General features: G+C 45.4%; 1 protein-coding gene across 1 annotated transcript; it reads left to right on the top strand.

Moving 5' to 3' along the window:
• The first annotated feature begins 1,033 nt into the window (after positions 1–1,033).
• On the top strand, positions 1,034–2,077 carry LOC131920839 (uncharacterized). Its single transcript, XM_059275294.1, has one exon. It carries the CDS (start codon positions 1,034–1,036, stop codon positions 2,075–2,077), a length of 1,044 nt encoding a protein of 347 aa, XP_059131277.1.
• The last annotated feature ends 21,508 nt before the right edge of the window (positions 2,078–23,585 follow it).

Below are 23,585 nucleotides of genomic sequence, written 5' to 3' on the forward strand. Positions count from 1 at the left end.
GTAATTGTCAGCCTTGATGATAGAGACAGACCACCTGTAACGGTCAGCCCTGATGATAGAGGTAGACCCCCTGTAACAGTCAGCCCTGATGATAGAGACAGACCACCTGTAACAGTCAGCCCTGATGATAGAGACAGACCACCTGTAATGGTCAGCCCTGATGATAGAGACAGACCACCTGTAATGGCAATGATAGAGGTAGACCACCTGTAATAGTCAGCCCTGATGATAGAGACAGACCACCTGTAACAGTCAGCCTTGGTGATAGAGACAGACCACCTATAACGATCAGCCCTGATGATAGAGGTAGACCACCTGTAACAGTCAGCCCTGATGATAGAGGTAGACCACCTGTAATGGTCAGCCCTGATGATAGAGACAGACCACCTGTAACAGTCAGCCTTGATTATAGAGGTAGACCACCTGTAGTGGTCAGCCTTGATGATAGAGACAGACCACCTGTAATGGTCAGCCTTGATGATAGAGACAGACCACCTGTAATGGTCAGCCCTGATGATAGAAACAGACCACCTGTAACAGTCAGCCCTGATGATAGAGACAGACCACCTGTAATGGTCAGCCCTGATGATAGAGACAGACCCCCTGTAATGGTCAGCCCTGATGATAGAGACAGACCACCTGTAATGGTCAGCCCTGATGATAGAGGTAGACCCCCTGTAACAGTCAGCCCTGATGATAGAGACAGACCACCTGTAACAGTCAGCCCTGATGATAGAGACAGACCACCTGTAACAGTCAGCCCTGATGATAGAGACAGACCACCTGTAACAGTCAGCCTTGATGATAGAGACAGACCACCTGTAACGGTCAGCCCTGATGATAGAGACAGACCACCTGTAATGGCAATGATAGAGGTAGACCACCTGTAATAGTTAGCCCTGATGATAGAGACAGACCACCTGTAACGGTCAGCCTTGGTGATAGAGACAGACCACCTATAACGGTCAGCCCTGATGATAGAGGTAGACCACCTGTAACAGTCAGCCCTGATGATAGAGGTAGACCACCTGTAATGGTCAGCCCTGATGATAGAGACAGACCACCTGTAACAGTCAGCCTTGATGATAGAGGTAGACCACCTGTAATGGTCAGCCCTGATGATAGAGACAGACCACCTGTAACGGTCAGCCCTGATGATAGAGACAGACCACCTGTAACGGTCAGCCCTGATGATAGAGACAGACCACCTGTAATGGTCAGCCCTGATGATAGAGACAGACCACCTGTAACGGTCAGCCCTGATGATAGAGACAGACCACCTATAACGGTCAGCCCTGATGATAGAGGTAGACCACCTGTAACAGTCAGCCCTGATGATAGAGGTAGACCACCTGTAATGGTCAGCCCTGATGATAGAGACAGACCACCTGTAACAGTCAGCCTTGATGATAGAGGTAGACCACCTGTAATGGTCAGCCCTGATGATAGAGACAGACCACCTGTAACGGTCAGCCCTGATGATAGAGGTAGACCACCTGTAACAGTCAGCCCTGATGATAGAGGTAGACCACCTGTAATGGTCAGCCCTGATGATAGAGACAGACCACCTGTAATAGTTAGCCCTGATGATAGAGACAGACCACCTGTAATGGTCAGCCCTGATGATAGAGACAGACCACCTATAACGGTCAGCCCTGATGATAGAGGTAGACCACCTGTAACAGTCAGCCCTGATGATAGAGGTAGACCACCTGTAATGGTCAGCCCTGATGATAGAGACAGACCACCTGTAACAGTCAGCCTTGATGATAGAGGTAGACCACCTGTAATGGTCAGCCCTGATGATAGAGACAGACCACCTGTAACGGTCAGCCCTGATGATAGAGACAGACCACCTGTAACGGTCAGCCCTGATGATAGAGACAGACCACCTGTAATGGTCAGCCCTGATGATAGAGACAGACCACCTGTAACGGTCAGCCCTGATGATAGAGACAGACCACCTGTAATGGTCAGCCCTGATGATAGAGACAGACCACCTGTAATGGTCAGCCCTGATGATAGAGGTAGACCACCTGCTTTGGATGCTAAATCAATTGCGAGGCTATCATGTTGAGCTTGTTGGTGAGAGAGCATCCTCCTGGCCCGCTAAGTGCTTTGCTTTGTAACAAATGTTCAACAAGCATTGCATTAACTAGGAAGCTGACTAACTGTATTACACTGGATTCAGCCAAACGAAGATTTCTTTAGGAAAATGTAATGTCCGACTAATTACAAAGTTATTAGACTTATTGGGGGGAAGAGATGAAAAGTTCACTGTGAAGTGACAACTATCCCAGCTAGATACCTGAGCAAGTGGCCTAGGCTTCAAGGCAACTTACTCAAGACAAATCTCCTAGCACAGAATTCAGACTGCTTGCAAAGGACACCTGTCTGTGAGGTCAGCGGCTCCAGCAGTAGATTTATTAACTGTATCCAAACCTGACCAAAGGCACCTGCCAAGACAAGGATTCACGAGGTGTGGTTAACTGGGTGCTAATTTTTGATAAATTCCCCATTAAGGCTTTAGAACTTTTAAATTAACGTTGTGTGCTGTACTAAAACTAGTAGGAGTTTCCACTTTTAGTGAATAAACTCTTTTTCTCACTGTGGGATATATAAGGAGCCCACTGGCATTTTATACAGATTCAGAATTCAACATTTTGCAAGGTCCTGGGAACTTTGCAAAGGAGTGTGTTATGAAAAACAGACCCTGGTCCAATAGGTTCACTCACTTCAGAGAAGTTTCAAGTAACTTCACTTAGTTAAAGCAGCTGCATTTTCAGCCTTGGGAATAAAAAGGTGGTCCCTGTTGCTGGCTGTGCCTACCTGAGGCTTCCTCTGCTGCCTGGTGAGAAGCAGCTCTATTTCTCTGAGGGTTCAAGCCCCTGGGTTAGCTTACCCCAACCTTGCCCAATTGCTAGAATCTTTCAAGCTTTTGAGGAAACTTGGTAGCCTATGATATCAAGCCTCTCACTCAAAGCACAAAAGGGGAGCTGGAGAGATGGCTCAGTGGTTAAGAGCACTGGCTGCTCTTCCAGAGGTCCTGAGTTCAATTCCCAGCAACCACAACCATCTGTAATGAGATCTGACATGCAGGCAGAACATTGTATACATAATAAATAAAAAAATCTTTTAAAAAAAAAAGCACAAAAGGGTAAGCTGGTTAAAATATTAGTGGTCAACACTTTCTAAAGCACTTTTTTCTTCAACAAGGGTGTTAATCAACTGTAGTTTGAATCTTAAATGGTCTTTTAATAAAAAACCCAGAGCTGGATATTGGGGTAAAAGCTGAAAGATCAGAGAAGCAGAGCAAGCCACAGCCAACCTCACCTCACCAACTCCTCAGCCAACCCTGTTTCCTCAGACTGAAAGCCTCTGAGTCCTCACCTGAAAGGGTCTCAGCTGAACTACCTTAGTTCCTGTTTCCTCATGCCTTGTATACCTTTCTCTGCCCTGCCATCACTTTCTGGGATTAAAGGGTGTGTGCTTCCCAGTACTGGGATTAAAGGTGTGTGTGCTACCACTGCCTGGCTCTGTTTCCAGTGTGGCCTCGAACTCACAGAGATTCAGACGGATCTCTGCCTCCCAAGTGACAGCATTAAGGGTGTGTGCCACCGCTGTCTGGCATCTATGTCTAATCTAGTGGCTGGCTCTGTCCTCTGATCCCCAGGCATTTTTATTAGGGTACACAATCTATCACCACAATCAACTATATTAGTTAAACAAAAGATGAAAATCTTTTTAAGATTTTACGATTTTTAAAAATCTTCCATCATTAAACCAGACAGCAACTAAACACTTTCTCCCCTCCTGCCAACATGAAGCAGCCTTTCTTGCTTTTGGATATGTGTGTGTGCAGGTGTGACTGCACATGGGGTGACTAGGGACTGAGCTTAGGACCTCATGCATGCTGAGCATGAGCTCTTCCACTGTCCTGCAATCCAGTCCCTTTTGCCTTTAGTTTAACTTGTAAATACTTTAGCAAATAAAGCTTAAGTCCTAAAATGAGAAGGTTCCGACCCCCCTCACACCCCTATCTCCACCATAGAAGATGGACAGATGGAGGACGCCAACTCATTCATCCCAGTCACCAAGAAGCTTGGAGCTTCCAGAAAAGATCTCCCCAGAGATGACAGAGTGTCATTTACAATTCTCTAAAAATTTATAAGGCAATTTGATTTTTAATGCTTCTGCAATCTTCGTGTAGTGGCTTTTTATAGCCCTGAGCTGTGCATTTAAGAGCATGTTCCAGTGTTAAAGTGAGTCTCTTCAAATCATCCTCACCTGCTATTTGCAAAATGATTTCTTTCTTAATTATTTGCAGACTTATAATTTTATTTGAGAATACTTTTAATTGCCCCTGACTAGTGTGAGCCAAGTTGGTCTCTTGGTGCCTCCAAAGCTCTTCAGAAAAAATGGAGTTTGATATTTAGCAACAACCATTGATGAAGGTGCAGGGTCATCTGGTGCTTAAGACCTTGGGTCTGAAATCTAGGAAGCTGCCTTTGGAGTCCTGGATCCATTGCTCATTCACTGTGAGATTTGTACAAGTTACTTGGACTTTCCTAGTCTTACAGAGTGTTGCTCAGTGCCTAACACATAATAACCGGTTGGTGAATTTCATAAGCTACAAAGGAAATTAACCCAGGAACAGCAGAACAATATTTCATACAAATATAATAGTTTACAGGCAGCCCTGAGGACACAGAACATATAAAGTCTTTGTTGTATGCCTCCATACCTAATGGGGAGAATGAGCAGATACTCATGCCTACCCTTCCATGCCTAATAGGGAGAATGGGCAGATACTCAGCCTACCCCTCCATGCCTAATGGGGAGAATGGGCAGATACTTATGCCTACCCCTCCATGCCTAATGGGGAGAATGGGCAGATACTCACACCTATGTAAATCTGAGTAAGTGAGGGTCCACGAAGGATTGCCAAGAAGAGACCAAGTCGGACTTTGAAGAATGACAGTGAGTGAGCAGTGGACCCAGGACTCCAGGCTTCCTAGACTTAAACCGAAGGTCTTAAGCACCAGATGACCCTGCACCTTCATCAATAGTTATTACTAAATACCAAACTCCATTTTTCCTGAAGAGCTTTGGAGGCACCAAGAGACCAACTTGTCTCACACTAGTCAGGGGTAATTAAAAGTATTCTCAAATAAAATTATAAGTCTGCAAATAATTAACAAAGAAATCATTTTGCAAACATCTGACCTCAAGGCAGAGGGCATTCAGGCAGGAGGCTCAGGAGTTCAAGGTCATTCTTGGTTGCAAATGGAATTTGAGGGTGCATGCTATCCTATCTCAAAAAACAAAACAAAGTAATTAAACTCTTCTTTCCCTTAACTACTTTGCCAAATGCAAAGCAGATGTGCCACAACAAAGTGCAGGGCACTTTTGCACTCTCTGTGCCCAGTTTTCTTGCTAAATAACATAAGCAGAGAGGATTTTTTGCACTAAGATTCAATCAGAACTCTGAGCCATCCAAGTTTAATTCCAATTAATAAATAATGTTCACAGAAAGAAAGGTGTGTAGTCCAGTTTAACCAAGGGGACATCGACGGTGATTTAAACTACGGTGCCAATGAAGGCAAGTGTGTAGAACGAGATCTTCACAGGGAGGGAACCATTGCAGACATGACACACGCTGAAAGATCAAACTGAAAGACAGCATATTCCCAAAGAGGCTCCCCTGAAGGCAACGAAGGTTATATTTGACTTTATTATGACCAGAAATTATATTAAAAGAGTAAAGCCAGGTGGGGATGTAGCTCTGTGATAGAGTATTCACCTAAAATGTACAAAGCCCTGAGTTCAATTCCCACCACTGGAAAAGGAAACAAAATAAGAATAAACAAAGGAACCAAACAGCAAAAATTTCCCAAGCACTCCGGGAGGAGCAGAGCTAGGAGGCCCTCTCCCACAGAGCGCTTCTTGTTCTTCACTTACTCTTTCACTCATTTAAAAAGTCAGTTGTCACATATCCTTCTGTGTGCTGTGCATCACGTGTTAGGAACAAAAGGAAGATGTAATCGGGGTGCACGCCTGCGTTCCTGGCACTTAGGAGACTAAAGAGGGGGCTGTTGCGTTCAAAGGCTGAGACATCCTGCCTCAAGAAACAAAACAAACAACTATTTAAAAGGAAAAACACAGATGTGTCTCCTACTCTCATGGAGCTGGAGGAAGACGAACAACCAATAGAAAAACAGGTGTGTCACCACGCTACACGTTTTTTCATTTACCCATTTAATAAAGAAATGTTTCGGTGGTGGTGGTGGTTGGTTGGTTGGTTGGCTGGTGCTGGGGACTGAGTGCAGGGTCTCCCACCCGCCAGGCGAAGGCTCCACCGTTCAGGAAGAGTTGGAGTTAACACATTATGTAGTGTGAGGGGGAAGCAGGACAACTTCAGGAAACACAGTCGAGAGCAAAATCAGAGTGTCGCTCGCTCTCTGGGGCTTCCTGTGTGAAGGAAGAGGCGGCTCATTCAGTCACACAACAGAAGGCAAAGTTGTAGCTGTGCTCAGAGCTACGACGGAACAGCTAATAAAGACATGTGCTCGCCACGGAGAGGTTTCTCCGAGGACCGGAGAATGGAAGGAGAACGGAATAGTTAGCCAGGCAAAGGAGTCAGGAGAGAACATTCCAGACAAGGAGGAAGAACACGAGGCAGAGACCACGTCCTAGAGGCTGCAAGATGGTTAGTGTAGCTATCGAGAAAGATGAGTACCCAGAGGGGACCCAGAGGGAGCCCAGGATGGAAAGAGCAAGCCTGGAAAGTACAGGTCGTGAAAGCCTCAGAAAATGAGCATTTCGAAAGGAGCACATGAATAAGAGTCCAATGAGATGTTAGGTAACACAGAACTGAAAAATGCCCCCTGGATCTCACGCGTGGGCCACGCGCGAGAGAGCACGCTGGAATGAGGGCTCAGAAGCCAGACGGAACGGTCTCGAGTAAGCGGGAGATAAAGAAATAAGGGAAGCAAGAGATTGGTTAGATATTGCGTCTGGGATTAAGACTGGGAGACAAAGGCCGGGAGGAGACACACAGACCCGCCCAGCACCAGTCGGGCTCCATTACAGTGAGCAAATACAGGGTCCAGTACAGAAAAGAGACAGAGTGGTTCATGTCCTGTGGAGAGAGGAAGAGAGCTGAAGAGATGAAGGTGGTGAGGAGTGGACTGAAGTGGGTGGCCTGCTTGCCGCCAGGGGCCATGATGATGTCCGGGCCTGGGCTGCTGCCAAGGGCATGTATGTGCCTGTGGCCCTGCCACAGCTGTGGTCTGTGTTGATGTCTGTGGCTTCTGTTACCACCAAAGGCCAAGAGGACAGGGCTGCACAGAGTTGGTCCCACTCCTCAGCAGCTGCAGCACTCAGGAAAGTGGACTCTGCACCTCGCCTGGGCAGCACAGCAGAGCTGACCCTGTCGACAGCCAGGAGGGTGAGCTGGCCTGAGAACATGAGCATGAGAAATCTGGCCCCGCCCCTCATCCGCCATATGGTGGCATGATCGAGGGAGACATGCCCTTCCCCCTCTCCGCCCCTCACCACCTATGGCAGGTGGGAAAGCTGGCCCTGAGGTCACAAGAGCAAGAGAGCTGACCCTGGCGGTGTAGGTGCTGGCATGGGAGTGGGAGAACCGGCCTTGCCCCTCGCTGCTTGCTGCATGGGGTGAGCTAGCCAGGGGGGGTGCTGGTAAGTTCACCTTGATGATGAGGATGGGGGAGAGCTGGCAGGCTGACCAACCCAGCAACCACCCAGGCCCAGAACCAGGGTATGGTGGTTTGAAAGAAAATAGCCCCCAAAGGGAATGGCATTATTAAGAGGTGTGGCCTTGTTGGAGGAAGTGTGTTACTGTGAAGGCAGGCTTTGAGGTCTCACATATGCTCAAGCCATGCCCAGTGAGACAGACTACTTCCTGTTGCCTGCAAGATGTAGGACTCTCAGCTGCTTCTCCAGCACCATATCTGTCAGCACGCCCCTGTGTCTCAACATGATGATAATGGACTGAACCTCTGAACTGTAAGCAAGCCACTCCAATTAAATATTTCCCTCTATAAGAGTTGTCGTGATCATGGTGTCTCTTCACAGCAATAGAAACCCTAACTGAGACACAGGGATACGTGTTGGCTCACCCCAACATCCACCCCATCTATGATCTGCTGGATCACGTGAAGGGGCCAGTCCTGCAGACCCAAAGTTGCAGAATCTCCATGACACAGAACAACAGGATGTCCAAGAGGAGTCCCAGTGAGGGCCCAACATTGATCGTGTAGCAGAAACCAGAGGCCTTGAGCCAGACCGATGACTCATGGCAACGAACACGTCCAAGTAAGATGAATAGACTAAAGGGTAAACTGTGTGACTCACTCTGTCACATCACAGCTTCCATGATGAGATTTTTATTTATGTTTCTTTTCTTTTAAATTTTATTTTGTTTTATCTTGGGGAGGTAGGCTGCAAGGGTGCATGGTGGACTCGAAGGATGGGGAGATGAGTGGGATTGAGACATGTGATGTGAAATCCACAAAGAACCAATAAAAAGTTAAATTAAATTTTAAAAAATGGCCAGGCAGTGGTGGCACATGCCTTTAATCCTAGCACTCGGGAGGTAGAGGCAGGCAGATCTCTGTGAGTTCAAGACCAGCCTGGCCTACAAAGTGAGTTCCAGGTCAGCCAGGGCTGTTACACAGAGAAACCCTGTCTCAAAACCAAAAGAAGAAAAAGAAAGAAAAGGAAAGAAAGAAATTGCATCTGGGGCCAGTGTAGCTTCATGATGGAGCACTCACTGAGCCATGCAAGCCACTGGGTTAGACCCCTAGATGGAGCACTCACCAAGCACATGCAAGCCACTGGGTTAGACCCCTAGATGGAGCACTCACCAAGCACATGCAAGCCACTGGGTTAGACCCCTAGATGGAGCACTCACCAAGCACATGCAAGCCACTGGGTTAGACCCCTAGATGGAGCACTCACCAAGCACATGCAAGCCACTGGGTTAGACCCCTAGATGGAGCACTCACCAAGCACATGCATGTCACTGGGTTAGATTCCTAGATGGAGCACTCACCAAGCATATGCAAGCCACTGGGTTAGACCTTCAACAGCAAAAAGGAGGGAGAGCCGGGCGGTGGTGGCGCACACCTTTAATCCCAGCACTCGGGAGGCAGAGGCAGGCGGATCTCTGTGAGTTCGAGGCCAGCCTGGTCTCCAAAGCGAGTTCCAGGAAAGGCGCAAAGCTACAAAGAGAAACCCTGTCTCGAAAAACCAAAAAAAAAAAAAAAAAAGAAAAAAGAAAAGAGGGAGAGATAACTCCAGTAAGGCACATATAATGTATAATGGACTCTGACCTTACCTATAGGGCTATTTTCTCTCATTAAAAAATGACAAAGGGTGACATTTGAGACAGGTGCAGTGGCTCTGTGACATTACCAAGTCCTGCTTCCTGGTCTCACGCTCAGTGTGAGCTATTTTGTTGTTGTGAGTGCAGGATGGCTGCCTGCTGTGGGATGTCGTTCTGTACGCTGTGAATATGTGTTGCTCTGATTGGTTGATAAATAAAGCTGCTTTGGCCTATGGCAGGGCAGCTTAGAGAGAGGCGGAAATGCAAGCAGATAGACAGGAAGAGAAAGGAGAGGAGAGAGGGATCGCGTGGTTCCTTCTTCCTTTTATTTATTTGTTTATTTTTTTATCCAGGTGTGATTGGACTCTGGACGACCTGGGAATTGAACCCAGGTCCTCTGGAACATCAGTCAGTGCTCTTAACCACTGAGCCATCTAGGAAGAGGAAAGGCAGTCAGGAGACGCCAGCACCACAAGGAGAAGCAAGATGTGAAAGTACTGGTAAGCCACGGCCACGTGGCAACTTATAGATTAATAGAAATGGGTCAAGTTTAAGAGCTAGCTAACAAGAAGCCTGAACCATTAAGTTATACAGTTTGTAAGTAATATAAGCCTCTATGTGTTTACTTGTCTGAGCGGCTGAGGTGGGATACAGGAAAACTTCCAACTACAGCTGCTCACTGTCCAGTCAGCACCTCAGGTAGGAAAAGAAATAAATGCCCAGGAGAAAGGTCTAGGGCCTCGGGAGAGAAACAGGAACTCTCTGCAGGTCTCCCAGTGACTCCAGTACATCATTGACTACAGGCCCACTCTGAGCTGCAGGACACTGGGAAATGCAACTTTTTGGCTAGACCCTGCAGCGGTTTGAATAAGAATATAGGCTCATATATTCGAATGCTTGGTCACCAGGGAGTGGCACTATTTGAAAAAATTAGGAGATGTGGTCTTGTTGGGGTGGGTCTGGCCTTGTTGGAGGAAGAATGTCACTGGAGGTGGGCTTTAAAAAGTTTCAGAAGCCCAAGGTAAGCCCAGTGTTCCTCTTTTTCTGTTGCCTGTGGATCTGGATGTAGAACTCTCAGCTCCTTCTCCAGCACCATGTCTGCCTGCATGCCACCATGCTCCTCACCATGAACATAGTGGACTAAACTTTGAAACTGTAAGCCAGCCCCAATGAAATGTTTTCCTTTATAGTAGTTGCTGTAGTCATGGTGTCGCTTCACAGCAATAGAACACTGACTAAGACAGATCCTGCTGTGGGATATCTTTCTGTATGCTGTGAATATGTGTTGCTCTGATTGGTTGATAAATAAAGCTGCATTGGCTGATGGCAGGGCAGGATAAGGTTAGGCAGTACATTCAAACTAAAGACGAGATGAAGAAGGGTGGGGTCAAGGAGATGCCAGCCTGTTGCCGAAGGAGCAACAACATGCCAGCAGACCTGTAATGCCACGGCCACATGGCAACATATAGATTAATAGAAATGGGTTGAATTAAGTTATAAGAGCTGGCTTGCAAGAAGCCTGACCCAAAGGCCACATAATTTGCAATTAATATTAAGCCTCTGAGTGATTATTTTGTAAGTGACTGTGGGACTGAGGGGCCAGGTGGGAACAGAGAAACTTTTGGCTGTAAGATCTATTGCTACACTAATAATTAAAATTCAGTTTCTGGCCGGGCGGTGGTGGCGCACGCCTTTAATCCCAGCACTCGGGAGGCAGAGCCAGGCGGATCTCTGTGAGTTCAAGGCCAGCCTGGTCTCCAAAGCGAGTTCCAGGAAAGGCGCAAAGCTACACAGAGAAACCCTGTCTTGAAAAACAAAAATAAATAAATAAATAAATAAATAAATAAATAAATAAATAAATAAATAAATAAAATAAAATTCAGTTTCTGGGGCTGGAGAGATGGCTCAGTGGTTAAGAACAGTGGCTGCTCTTCCTGAGGACTGGGTTCAATTCCCAGCACCCACATGGCAGCTCACAACTGTCTGTAACTCCAGTTCCAGGGGATCCAACAAACTCACACACAGACATACATTCAAGCAAAACACCAATGCCCAGAAAATAAAAATCAATCAATAAATAAAAATTCTGTTCAAAAGAAAGGGAAATAAAGCCAAGCTTAGTGACACAGGCCTGTAATCATAACTAGTTGAGAGACTAAGGTAAGAGGATAATAAGTTCATGGCTACCTCAGAAAACTTAGTGAGACCCAGTCAAAATAAAAAGTAAAAAGAGGACTGGGGTTATAGGTCAGTGGCAGCATGCTTTCCTGGCATGTACAGGACCCTGAGTTCTATTCCAGTATGCTAAGGAAAGAGAATCAGGGAGGGGGAAGACCAGCAGGGTACACAGTCTGCCTAGGGCTGGGGGTGTAGGTCAGTTAGTGAAGTGCTTGCCTAGCACTGGAGGAGCCTTGGGTCAGATCCCCAACACTTCTTCTTCTTCTTTTTTTTTTTTTTAAAAAAGATTTATTTATTTATTATGTCTACAGTGTTCTGTCTGCACATATCCCTGCAGGCCAGAAGAGGGCACCAGGTCTCATTACAGATGGTTGTGAGCCACCATGTGGTTGCTGGGAATTGAACTCAGGACCTTTGGAAGAACAAGCAGTGCTCTTAACCTCTGAGCCATCTCTCCAGCCCCCAGATCCCCAACACTTCTTAAAGCTGGGTGTATGGTAAAATGCAACCTCAGTAGCACTTGAGAGGTAGAGGCAAGGGGATCAGACATTCAAGGCTGCTTCAGGCCAGAAGAGAGAGCAGTTCTAGGCCAGGCAGCTCCGCACAGGAAGACTCTGTCTCTAAACCAGACAAACAGGACAGGAGTTCAAGCCTCCTCGACGTGTAGTTGGAGGCCAGCCTGGGATATAAGAGACCCGACCACAAAAACCAACCAGTCAAACAAACAAAAGTGCTCATAAATGGAAGGAGAGAAATTACTTGGTAGTTGGGAGAATGTATGGAATTGAGTGACTTAAAAATTAGCAATTGAGCCGGGCGGTGGTGGCGCACACCTTTAATCCCAGCACTCGGGAGGCAGAGCCAGGCGGATCTCTGTGAGTTCGAGGCCTGCCTGGGCTACCAAGTGAGTTCCAGGAAAGGCGCAAAGCTACACAGAGAAACCCTGTCTCGAAAAACAAAAAACAAAAAACAAACAAAAAAAATTAGCAATTGATAGCCGGGCGGTGGTGGCGCACGCCTTTAATCCCAGCACTTGGAGGCAGAGGCAGGTGGATCTCTGTGAGTCCAAGGACAGCCTGGTCTACAGAGTGAGTTCCAGGATAGCCAGGGCTTCACAAAGAAACCCTGTCTTCAAAAAACAAAACAAAACAAAAATCAGAAAACAACAACAGCAATAAAAAATTAGGAATAGTGCAGCAAGATTACTCAGTAAGTGAAGGCAGTTCCCACCAGGCCTGACGATTTGAGCCTGGGACCTCATGGTGGAGGTGAAGGAGAGGATCAACTCCCGTAATTAGTCTCCTTACCGCCACACATGTACTGTGGCACATACACACAATACATAAGCAAGTGTGACGTTCTTTTTAGTTGGGAATGACTAGAATTTAGCACTTAAGAAGAATCTAGTGGGAGAGCTGGGTGTGTAGGTGCAGGCTATACGCTTCACCTTCTCGCTATGGCTCTAGCTCTTTCCGAGGGAAGTATAGCCTATCATATGACCTCATCAGTCTACTTAAGGTCCTTGCCAAAGAAAGCACTCGACACAAACACATTACATGCTGATACACAAAGGCTCAAGGCAGAAATTTTGGTAATATTTTCGAGTTGGAAGCAATCCAAATGCCTCTCCAGGACTGAAAGGATATAATGGCATATGCCTTAGGAACAAAAGGAAATGAAGAAACTGTTCAGGCCTAAACATGGGTAGATCTCAAAGTGTTAGTACTCAAGTGGCCCACCACAAGGGCAATGCCAGTGACAGTGTCCTAAACACAAGGACTTGGGCATGTAAACAAAGGCCTAAAGGTGGGTTGATGTTTACCAGGAACCACCCTTAATCCCACCCCAAAGGTCAACCTACCTCCGGGAAGTGCATCTAATTCCCAGCCAATCAGAACGCCCAGTGTCAGCTCAAAGACCCCACTCTGCTGACTGTCTCATCAAATCTGCTTGCTTTTCTGCCATTTTGTTCTTCTCTGGCCCCCACCCCATAACCTTGACAGTTTGATCCCCAATAAACCTGTCTTCCCTCCTACGGAGTAGTCCAGGTCCGTGGCTTCACTGACCCTCACTTGCACTGTGTGGAGTGAAAAGGCAAATGAAAAGCAGTGGATACCACTGGAGTCCAAAGTGCAAACAGTCTGAACTCTGAGAAAGCACAGGAGTGCTTCTGTGGGGCCGACGGTGGGGACAGGGCGAAGGCAAGGAGAAAGGACAAACAGACCAAGGGGTTTTCGAGGCTGTCCAAAGAGCGTGAGGAAATTTCGGATGCATGTGTCATCTTGATTTGAGAATGGTTTCTCAGGCTGCATGTGAATTAACATCCACGGTGTTATGATTTATTACTCGGCAGCACCAAGGGTATCCAGAGTGTGCAGGGAAACAGGCTGGCATGCTGAGCAGATACAGCGGCGGGCTGGGCATGCAGATGCATGGCTGGTAATTCATAACCCAGACGCTACATCCACGTGGATAGTTTACTATAATAGAGAGGTGAAGAGAGAGAGATAGGAGAGAGAGAGAGGAGAGAGAAGGGGAGAGGGAGAGAGAGAGAGGAGAGAGAGAGAGAGAGAGAGAGAGAGAGAGAGAGAGAGAGAGAGAGAAGAAGAAGAAGAAGAAGAAGAAGAAGAAGAAGAAGAAGAAGAAGAAGAAGAAGAAGAAGAGAGGGTTCGCACCTTGTAGAGGAAAAGCAGGAGAGAGGAAGGGGAGGAGTTTTTCCTTAGAATGAGGCTTTTACATCAGGAAGCAGGGGCGCCGAGGGGGCGGGATTTCCAGGGGTGGGATTTCCAGGGGCCGGTCAGAATATTAACACATGGGACTGTGTTCCTTAATATGACTTTATTGCCTGTAATAATACCCAGAATAGAGCTCTTAGAACGATGTATTGCGGCCTTAACTGTCTCTTATGCTTTTTTTTCTTTCACTTTTCAAAATTCTAATACTACCGGGCATGGTGGTGCACACCTTTAACCCCAGCACTCCAGGAGGAGTTTGAGGTCGGCCGGGTCTACACAGAGAGTTCCAGGACAGCCAGGGCTATGTAGAGACCCTGTCTCAAAACAACAAAGATTCCACTACTTCTAAAGGAGGGTGTCTGGTTCATTTCAGCCCCTTTATTGTCAAGCCGGAAGGGGGGGGCAGGACTGGTTTGGCCTCTCTGCCTTCTCTGTGATGTCTGGAGTATAAAGGTCTCCAGCAGCCAAATGAACTTCACGCTATCCTCTTTTTTCTTGGTCTTGACACAGTTGGCATTCTTTGCTTGGATGTGAGCAGAAAATGCTTGATTTCCTTGGACTTTTGACGCATGGTGATGGGGCACAGGGAGGGCCCAGACCCACATCCAAGCAGTCCAAGTGCTTATGGGAAGCAGGAGGAGCCAAATGACCTTTACGAATGTTTTTTGAGAGCTAACACACAGTGTTCACTTTTCTTTTAACCAGATCCTGTAAACAGGCTCATGGGAACTCCAGCACCAGCCTAGATAGGTGTGTGTGGATACAGCTCCCAGACTGTGGGCTGGAGGATGGACATGGAGCTTCGTGACCCTGTTCTGAGGTCATACGCCAGAAAGGTCAGGGGATAGATTCATTCATTCCACAAGAAACGCAGTAAGTTTTGTAAGGTCATGGGCGCCGTCCTGTGGAGTCTGTGCATGATCACCCAACATAGAGCAACCCACTTGCTCAGGTGACACAAATGCTTGTGCTGCAGCAGGGCAGGAGACAGGCCTCCCAGATTGTTCCTGTCCATGACTGTGCTGCCTCTGCTGATCTGTGTGATTTGAGCAGATGTCACACTCTGGGTGTTGGTTTCAACTCCAGGAAAACAAGAAAAACACTTGCCTATCTGGGGCAAAGGGCTTCCCTTGGAAATAATTTTAATCCTTATCCTGAGATCTGGCTGATCTCTTCTAATAACAAAAGGTCCCTTTGTGATTGAAGAAAGAAACGTCTGAGCATGGTGTGGGCACCTGTGGTCCCAGCTGCTCTGTGACTAAGACAGGAGGGTTGCTTGAGCCTAGGGGTTCAAAGCCAATCGGACAATATTGTGAGATAAGAAAAAGAAGAGGAGGAAGAAGAGGTGGGGGAGGAGAAAGAGGAGGCAGATGAGAAGAAAAGGGAGGAAGAGGAGAGAGAGGAAAACACAAACTCCATGCTCTAGGGAGGTAATGCAGTTCTGAGTGGCTGCTGACACTCAGTCCTGCTCAGGCTGTAAGACTCCTCAACCTTAGGAGGAGTCCAGCAGCCTATGCCTTATTTACTCCAAGCTTGATCTCTGTGCAGAAGTTCTCCATGTGATTGTCCCACTCTTCTGAAATTACCCTTTGTTTGGGATTAATTCTTACCTTGTACCAGTCACATTTACGTTTGAGAATATTTTTGAACCTTGAGACTACACTAGACTCACCTGGGAAGTTTTTCTTTCTTTTTGTTAGTATACATTAATTATACGAAATAAGAGGTTTCTGCTGTGTTTTGGTTTTGTTTGTTTTTTGAGACAAGGTCTCACTGTGTAGCCCAGGCTGTTTTGTAACTTGCTATATAGACCAGGCTAGCCTCAAACATGAAGAGATCCATCTGTCTCTGTCTCCTGAGTGCTAGCATTAAAGGCAGGTGCCGCCACCCCTGGCTTTGCTGTTACATTTCGTGTATGTATAAGCTACTTTGATGATTTACTACTCATTCACCTCCTTTCTCCATCCCCTTCCCCTGTGGTCTTCTTCCCAGTCTGTCTTCTACCTTTATTTTTATCTATCTTCCATATACGAGACAAAGCCTACTGATACTTGTCTTCTTTCTGGCTTATTTTGTTTAGCATGATAATCTATTGTTTCATTCATTTTCTCTCAAACATGATTTCATTCTTTATAGATGAATTGTGTGTGTGTGTGTGTGTGTGTGTGTGTGTGTGTGTGTGTGTACATGTGTATTTCTGTCTGCAATTTTCTTTATCCATTCATCTGTTAACAGGTGCCTAGGCTACTTCCATACCTTGGCTATTGTGCAGAATGCCAAAATAAACCTGGATTACTTATTATACCTCTATGCCGTACAGGCTTAATCCTTTAGGTATATTCCCAAGAGTGGTATAACTGGATCATATAGTTTTTCTATTTTTAGTTTTAAAGGACCTTCTGTATTGGTTTGCACAATATACCTGGGAAACTTTTAAAGTCCCAACCTCAGACCACAGAACACAAATCTCTAGGGGCACAGTATGAGTATCTAGACACAAACAGGTGTTTATAAGCCCCCTAGGTTATACTCATGTGCAATCTGAGTTGAAACTCTTAACATACTAGTTATGGGGTAAACTTTTCCTAGGGAGACACAAACAGACATCTGTTTACCCTCTCCCTATAGGGCACCAACAACAGACCAAGTAATGATACACACGTCAATTGTTAGGGCTTACTCAGTAGCAAGGGTGACCCCCAAACAGCTGCACTACCAAATGTCCCAGCAAGTATAGGTCAAAGCTGCATAAATAGGAGCCTCTCTCCTATAGAGGTAGCCTTTTATGTCCTGTATGCTCTAGTATACATACCTCTCAATACCGAGACCACATGTATCTGGGGTAGAATTTCATACAGCTATGGCAGGGGAAGGGAGACGCAGAAGAAGATGTGCCTGAGTTAGGGTTTCTATTTCTGTGAATAGACACCACAACCACAGCAACTCTTATAAAGGAAAAACATTTAATTGGGTCTGGCTTACAGTTCAGAGGTTCAGTCCGTTATCATCATGGCAGGACATGGTGGCAGTGTGCAGGCAGACATGGTGATGGAGAAGTAGCTGAGAGTCCTACATCTTGCAGGCCACAGGAAGTGGTCTGTTGTTGTGGAATATGATTTTAAGATGGGTTAAATTTGTTTATGCTGCCGGGCGGTGGTGGCACATGCCTTTAATCCCAGCACTCGGGAGGCAGAGCCAGGTGGATCTTTGTGAGTTCGAGGCCAGCCTGGTCTACAGAGCGAGATCCAGAAAAGGCACAAAGCTACACAGAGAAACCCTGTCTTGAAAAACAAAAAACAAAAACAAAAACAAATTTGTTTATGCTGTGGAACATTTGTTTAATGATGCAAACATATGTTTCATTCTTTTATGTTGCATTTGTTTAACTTCATGAAGCTGTATTAGTGTGTCTAAAACCTTATGGTCTAATAAAGAATTGAGTGGTGCATAACAAGGCAGGAAAAAGGATAGGTGGGACTACCAGGTACAGAGGATAAATAGAAGGAAAAATCTGGGAGGAGATGAAAGAGTGAGAAAAGAAGGAGTCAACCACCCAGCTACACAGCCAGACATGGAATAGGAAGGAAAGAGACGATACACAGAAATAGAGAAAGGTAAAAGCCCAGAGGCAAAAAGTAGATGGGCTAATTTAAGAAAAGCTGGCTAGAAACAAGCCAAGCTAAGACCAGGAATGTATAAAAAAAAATAAGACTCTGTGTGTATTTATTTGGGAGCTGAGTGGTGGGCTCCCAAAGAGCCCAAAAGTAAAGAGTAAAAAAACAAACAAACAAAGAAACCAACAACTGCAGTCGGTCTCACTGGTCATGGCTTGAACATATATGAGACCTCAAAGCCCACTTCCACAGTGACACACTTCCTCCAACAAGACCACACCTACTCCAACAAGGCCACACCTCCTAATAGTGCCACTCCCTTTGGGGGCCATTTTCTTTCTTTCTTTCTTTTTTAATTTTACAATACAATTCAGTTCTACATATCAGCCACGGATTCCCTTCTTTTCCCCCCTCCCGCCCCTCTCCCCTTCCCCCCAGCCCATCCCCCATTCCCACCTCCTCCAGGGCAAAGCCTCCCCTGAGGACTGAGATCAACCTGGTAGACTCAGTCCAGGTAGGTCCAGTCCCCTCCTCCCAGGCCGAGCCAAGGGACCCTGCATAGGCCCCAGGTTTCAAACAGCTGACTCATGCAATGAGCACAGGACCCGGTCCCACTGCCTGGATGCCTCCCAAACAGATCAAGCCAATCAACTGTCTCACCCATTCAGAGGGCCTGATCAGTTGGGGGCCCCTCAGTCATTGGTTCATAGTTCATGTGTTTCCATTCGTTTGGCTATTTGTCCCTGTGCTTTATCCAACCTTGGTTTCAACAATTCTTGCTCATATAAACCCTCCTCTTTCTCGCTAATTGGACTCCTGGAGCTCCACCTGGGGCCTAGCTGTGGATCTCTGCATCCAGATCCCTCAGTCATTGGATGGGGTTTCTAGCACGACAATTAGGGTGTTTGGCCATCCCATCACCAGACTAGGTCAGTTCGGGCTGTCTCTCGACCATTGCCAGCAGTCTATTGTGGGGGTATCTTTGTGGATTTCTGTGGGCCTCTCTAGCACTTTGCTTCTTCCTATTCTCATGTGGTCTTCATTTACCATGGTCTCCTATTCCTTGTTCTCCCTCTCTGTTGTTGATCCAGCTGGGATCTTCTGCTCCCCCAAGCTCTCTTTCCCTGGACCCTCACCCTTCATTACCCCCACTCATGTCCAAGCTGTTCATGTAGATCTCATCCATTTCTCCATCATTGGGTGATCCCTGTGTCTTTCTTGGGGTCCTGTTTTCCAGGTAGCCTCCCTGGTGATGTGAGTAGCAGTCCAGTCATCCTTGTTCCACATCTAGTATCCTCTTATGAGTGAGTACATACCATGTTTGTCTTTCTGAGTCTGGGTTACCTCACTCAGGATGATTTTTTCTAGATCCATCCATTTGCCTGCAAACCTCATGATGTCATTGTTTTTCTCTGCTGAGTAGTATTCCATTGTGTATATGTACCACATTTTATTTATCCATTCTTGTTGAAGGGCATCTAGGTTGTTTCCTGGTTTTGGCTATTACAAACAATGCTGATATGAACATAGCTAAGCAAGTGCTCTTGTGGTATGATTGAGCATTCCTTGGGTATATGCCCAAGAGTGGTATAGCTGGATCTTGGGGGAGATTGATTCCCAATTTTCTAAGAAAGTGCCATATTGATTTCCAAAGTGGTTGTACAAGCTTGCATTCCCACCAGCAGTGGAGGAGAGTTCCCCTAGCTCCACATCCTCTCCAGCATAAGGTGTCTTCAGTGTTTTTGATCTTAGCCATTCTGACAAGCATAAGGTGTCTCAGAGTTGTTTTGATTTGCATTTCCATGATGATTAGGGATGTTGAGCAATTCCTTAAATGTCTTTCAGCCATTTGAGTTTCCTCTGTTGAGAATTCTCTGTTTAGTTCTATGGCCCATTTCTTAATTGGACTGTTGGGCATTTTGATGTCTAATTTCTTGAGTTCCTTATATATTCTGGATATCAGTCCTCTGTCAGATGTGGGGTTGGTGAAGACCTTTTCCCATTCTGTAGTCTATCTCTTCTAATTTGCACCTTTTGGGGTCTAATTTTTTGTAGCTCTATTTTATATCCTAAATAATTAATAGAATCTCCTCTTTGTATCTTTTCAGGAGCATTTAACTGTTCTTCTACCAGCTCTTCTAAAGCCTGGAGTTTCTCTGTTGTTAAAGGCCATTGCTGAACCCATACAGGCTTGTCTGTTAACCATTTTAAAGGTAGAGCTGTTGGTGTCTTTGGAAGATCATCAGTTGTTGTGCCCTGTTCTTGTATAATATGGATGGCTGGTGACTACTCAGAATAATGCCTTCTAATATTTCTCTCAGAAACATGTGCTAGTTTATGATTTGTTTCTGAGATTGGAGGGATGTTAATCTGAGTATTCCATTGTTGCAATAAGTCTCGACCCCACAGGTTCATAGTTATGTTAGCCACATATGGTTTTAATTTTCCTTTCTGTCCTTCTGGACCTATACATTCAAGCTATCTTGCACTCTGTTTCACTTGAGATAATGTCCCAATTCCTAACAGTTGAACATTTACCTCCTGAAGAGGCCAAGTTGGATGCCAAAATTCTGGTGCAGTTATGGTAACGTCCGCACCTGTGTCTACCAGACCAGACAACAAAACACCATTTACTTTTATTGTTAATTTTGGTCTTTGTTCATTAATAGAAGTTTGCCAAAAAAATTTCTTTATGTTTTCTCCTGAATTTTCTATTCTCTCTGTTTCATCATCCTGACCAGCATGATTTATTCCAATAGACATTTGGTTATTTAATTGTTCTGAATAGGGGTTTCCTCTACAACTGCAGGAAAGGTTTGAACTGGATTTACTGTGGGGGCCTGCCTGAGGCCCCTCTGGGAGTTTCCCGAAGCCTGAGGCAAAGGATTACCTTGCCTGTCTCTTGTTTATCTACATTCGTTGGTCCAGTGTTTCCCCTTACCACACCTTCTGCATACTCCAGAAGGAAAGGGCATTCTGTTGCCAGTGTTCCTTGAAGAAACATTGTTTCTAGGAATGACCTGTTTACAGTCCCTTTTCAAATGTCCTTGCTTTCCACATCCAAAACATCTAACATTCCTCAAACCTTTTGAAATTACTTCTCCTACCCACATATCATCATGGTCATGAGCCTCAACATTAACCGTGTCTCTAATCCAATCTTCCAAAGGTGTAGATCTTGCCTTTAATGGCCTGATTATTTTCTTGCACTCTGCATTTGCATTCTCAAAAGCCAAAGATTCGATTATTATCTGACTGGCTTCTGAATTTGGGACCATTCTCTTTACTGCTGAAGTCAATCTTTGTAAGAAATCTGTGAAAGATTCTTTTGGGCCTTGTATAACCTTTGTAAATGACTCAGTTTTTTTTTCCTGGTTCCTCAACTCTGTCCCATGCATTCAAGGCTGCCGTTTGACATAAAATTAGGGTTTGGACATCATATAAACATTGTGTTTGTACTGAAGCATATTGGCCTTATCCAATAAGCTGATCCTGGCAGACTTGTGTTCCTTTATCCCTCCATTGTTTTTCTATATTTTTAGCCTCTTCTTTGAACCACATTTGCCACTGGAGCTTTTGTCTGGGTTCAAGAACAGCCTTTGCCAGCTCCTGCCAGTCCTGTGGTAGAATCCTACTACAAGTTGACTAGGTGTTTAACATTTGCTTTACATATGGGGAATGCATGCCATAAGATGCTATTGCCTCCTTAAATCTTCCTAAGTCTAACATTTCAATTGGAATCCAAGTATTTTGACCATTATCTTCACCAGGTAGCTGCTGTACGGCTACCAGATAAATTAAGGGTGATTGTGTGAAAACAGGCTTTCTTTCTGTAACCTTATGATCCAATTTTGAAACAACTTCACTGTTAATTTCTTCTGTCTGAATTTGAATTTCTCTATAATTCATTTTTACAGGTTTAACAGGTTTTTCTAAAACTGTTATCCTGGCACTTAAATTGACTATCTTTTTAAATAGTAAAATGAGGATAAGAAAAGTAATAAGCTGCATAATTTGATCAATATTAATCTTCTCATATAGTTGTTCCATTGTCCGACTGCCTAAAATTTCAAACAAAGCCCAATTTTCTTCCAATGTACACATAAAACCTATTTTTTTTAATGTGGAAAAAATTCTCTTTTAGTTTCCTTTAAAATATTTGATATCTTAATTGACTTACCAAGTCTGCGTAGAACAGTAGAAATCCGAGGGAATTTCAAAACAGCCACCTAGTGTCCGAGGTGTGAATCCAGAGAGAGAGACAGACAGACAGACAGACAGAGAGCAAGAAAGCGTAGCCACAAGTTCTGGCTAAAAGCTTAAATCCAGCCACGTGTTCCCACTTGAGTTGAGTCAAGCCTGGGCTCTGGCTTCCTTAAGCTCCGACCATGTGCATTGGCTTTACAGGCAGGGGCCCTGTTCGGCAGGGCAGGCCTGAGTTGTTTGTAGCACCGGCTTTAAGCAAGTAGCTCCAGCTGCGTGTAACCACTTGGGGCTACAGTCAGTCCGGCCTGAGACCAAGCTGACCTGGGCTCAAGCTAGGGAGCCAGGCCGCCCAGGCCGGAAACTGGACCTGCCACCAAGCCAAGCAGTTTTTAATGGATTCTTGTCACGTTGGGCGCCAAATGTAGATGTAACCAACCATCTTATTAAATAAGAAACACAGAACCAATGCAAAGAGGAAAGCCAAGAGATCAGAGCTAAGAGCCTCACCCTTCCTGCTTCAGCGATCATCTTCAGCCAAGAGAGACCTACTTCCTGTGTGTTTGTCTTTATATAGACTTTCTGTTCTGCCTTCTCATTGGTTGTAAACCCAACCACATAACTGCCTCGTCACTGCCTGTCTATACAGACCTCCAGGTCTTCTATGGTATTGAGATTAAAGGCATGTGTCTCCAATGCTGGCTGTATCCTTGAACACACAGAGATCTACCTAGCTCTACCTACCAAGTGCTGGGATTAAAGGCGTGCACCACCACTGCCCAGCTTTTGCTATGGCTCTAATAGCTCTGACCCCCGGGCAATTTTATTTATTAACATACAAATCACATTTTAGTACAAATAAAATATCACTATATATCTTAGCATAAAAACTTGAGCTAACTTCCTTTCTCACCATTTGTATCCACTCTCTGCGTAAACACCTTAAAGCTTAAGCTCTATTTATCTGAATTTCTCTCGGCACCCTCTTTGCAGCCCATGTATGCCCACATCCAAGCATCATCGTGGTTATGAAATTCAGTATTGACTGTATCTCAGATCCATTCCTCCAAGAGTGCTGACCTTACCTTTAATGGCTTAATTACCCTTTTGTATTGTGAGTTATCGTTTTCAAAACCCAGAGATTCAATTATTATTTGTCTAGCTTCTGAATTTGGTATCATTCTATTTATTGCTGAAGTCAATCTTTGTAAGAAATCAGTGAAGGTTTCTTTTGGGCCCTGTGTAACTTTAGTAAATGATTCAGTTTTCTTTCCTATTTGTTCAGTTCTGTCCCAAGCATTCAAGGCTGCTGCATGGCATAAAGCCAGGATGTGCTCATCATCTAGAGATTGCCTTTCTACATTAGCATAAGCTCCCTCTCCAAGAAGTTGTTCTTAGGAGATTTCCATGCCTATAGTCCTACTTGTTGTTCAATGGTCTTAGCCTCATCTTTCCATCAGGTCCTCCACTGTAATGGAAGACCAGGTTCCAAGGCTGCTGTAA

The sequence above is a fragment of the Peromyscus eremicus genome, chromosome 10 (assembly GCF_949786415.1).
Source record: "Peromyscus eremicus chromosome 10, PerEre_H2_v1, whole genome shotgun sequence".
NCBI lineage: Eukaryota > Metazoa > Chordata > Mammalia > Rodentia > Cricetidae > Peromyscus > Peromyscus eremicus.

Coding starts and splice junctions, on each gene's coding strand:
- LOC131920839 (XM_059275294.1), top strand. CDS start 1,034: ATGGTCAGCCCTGATGATAGAGACAGACCACCTGTAACAGTCAGCCTT.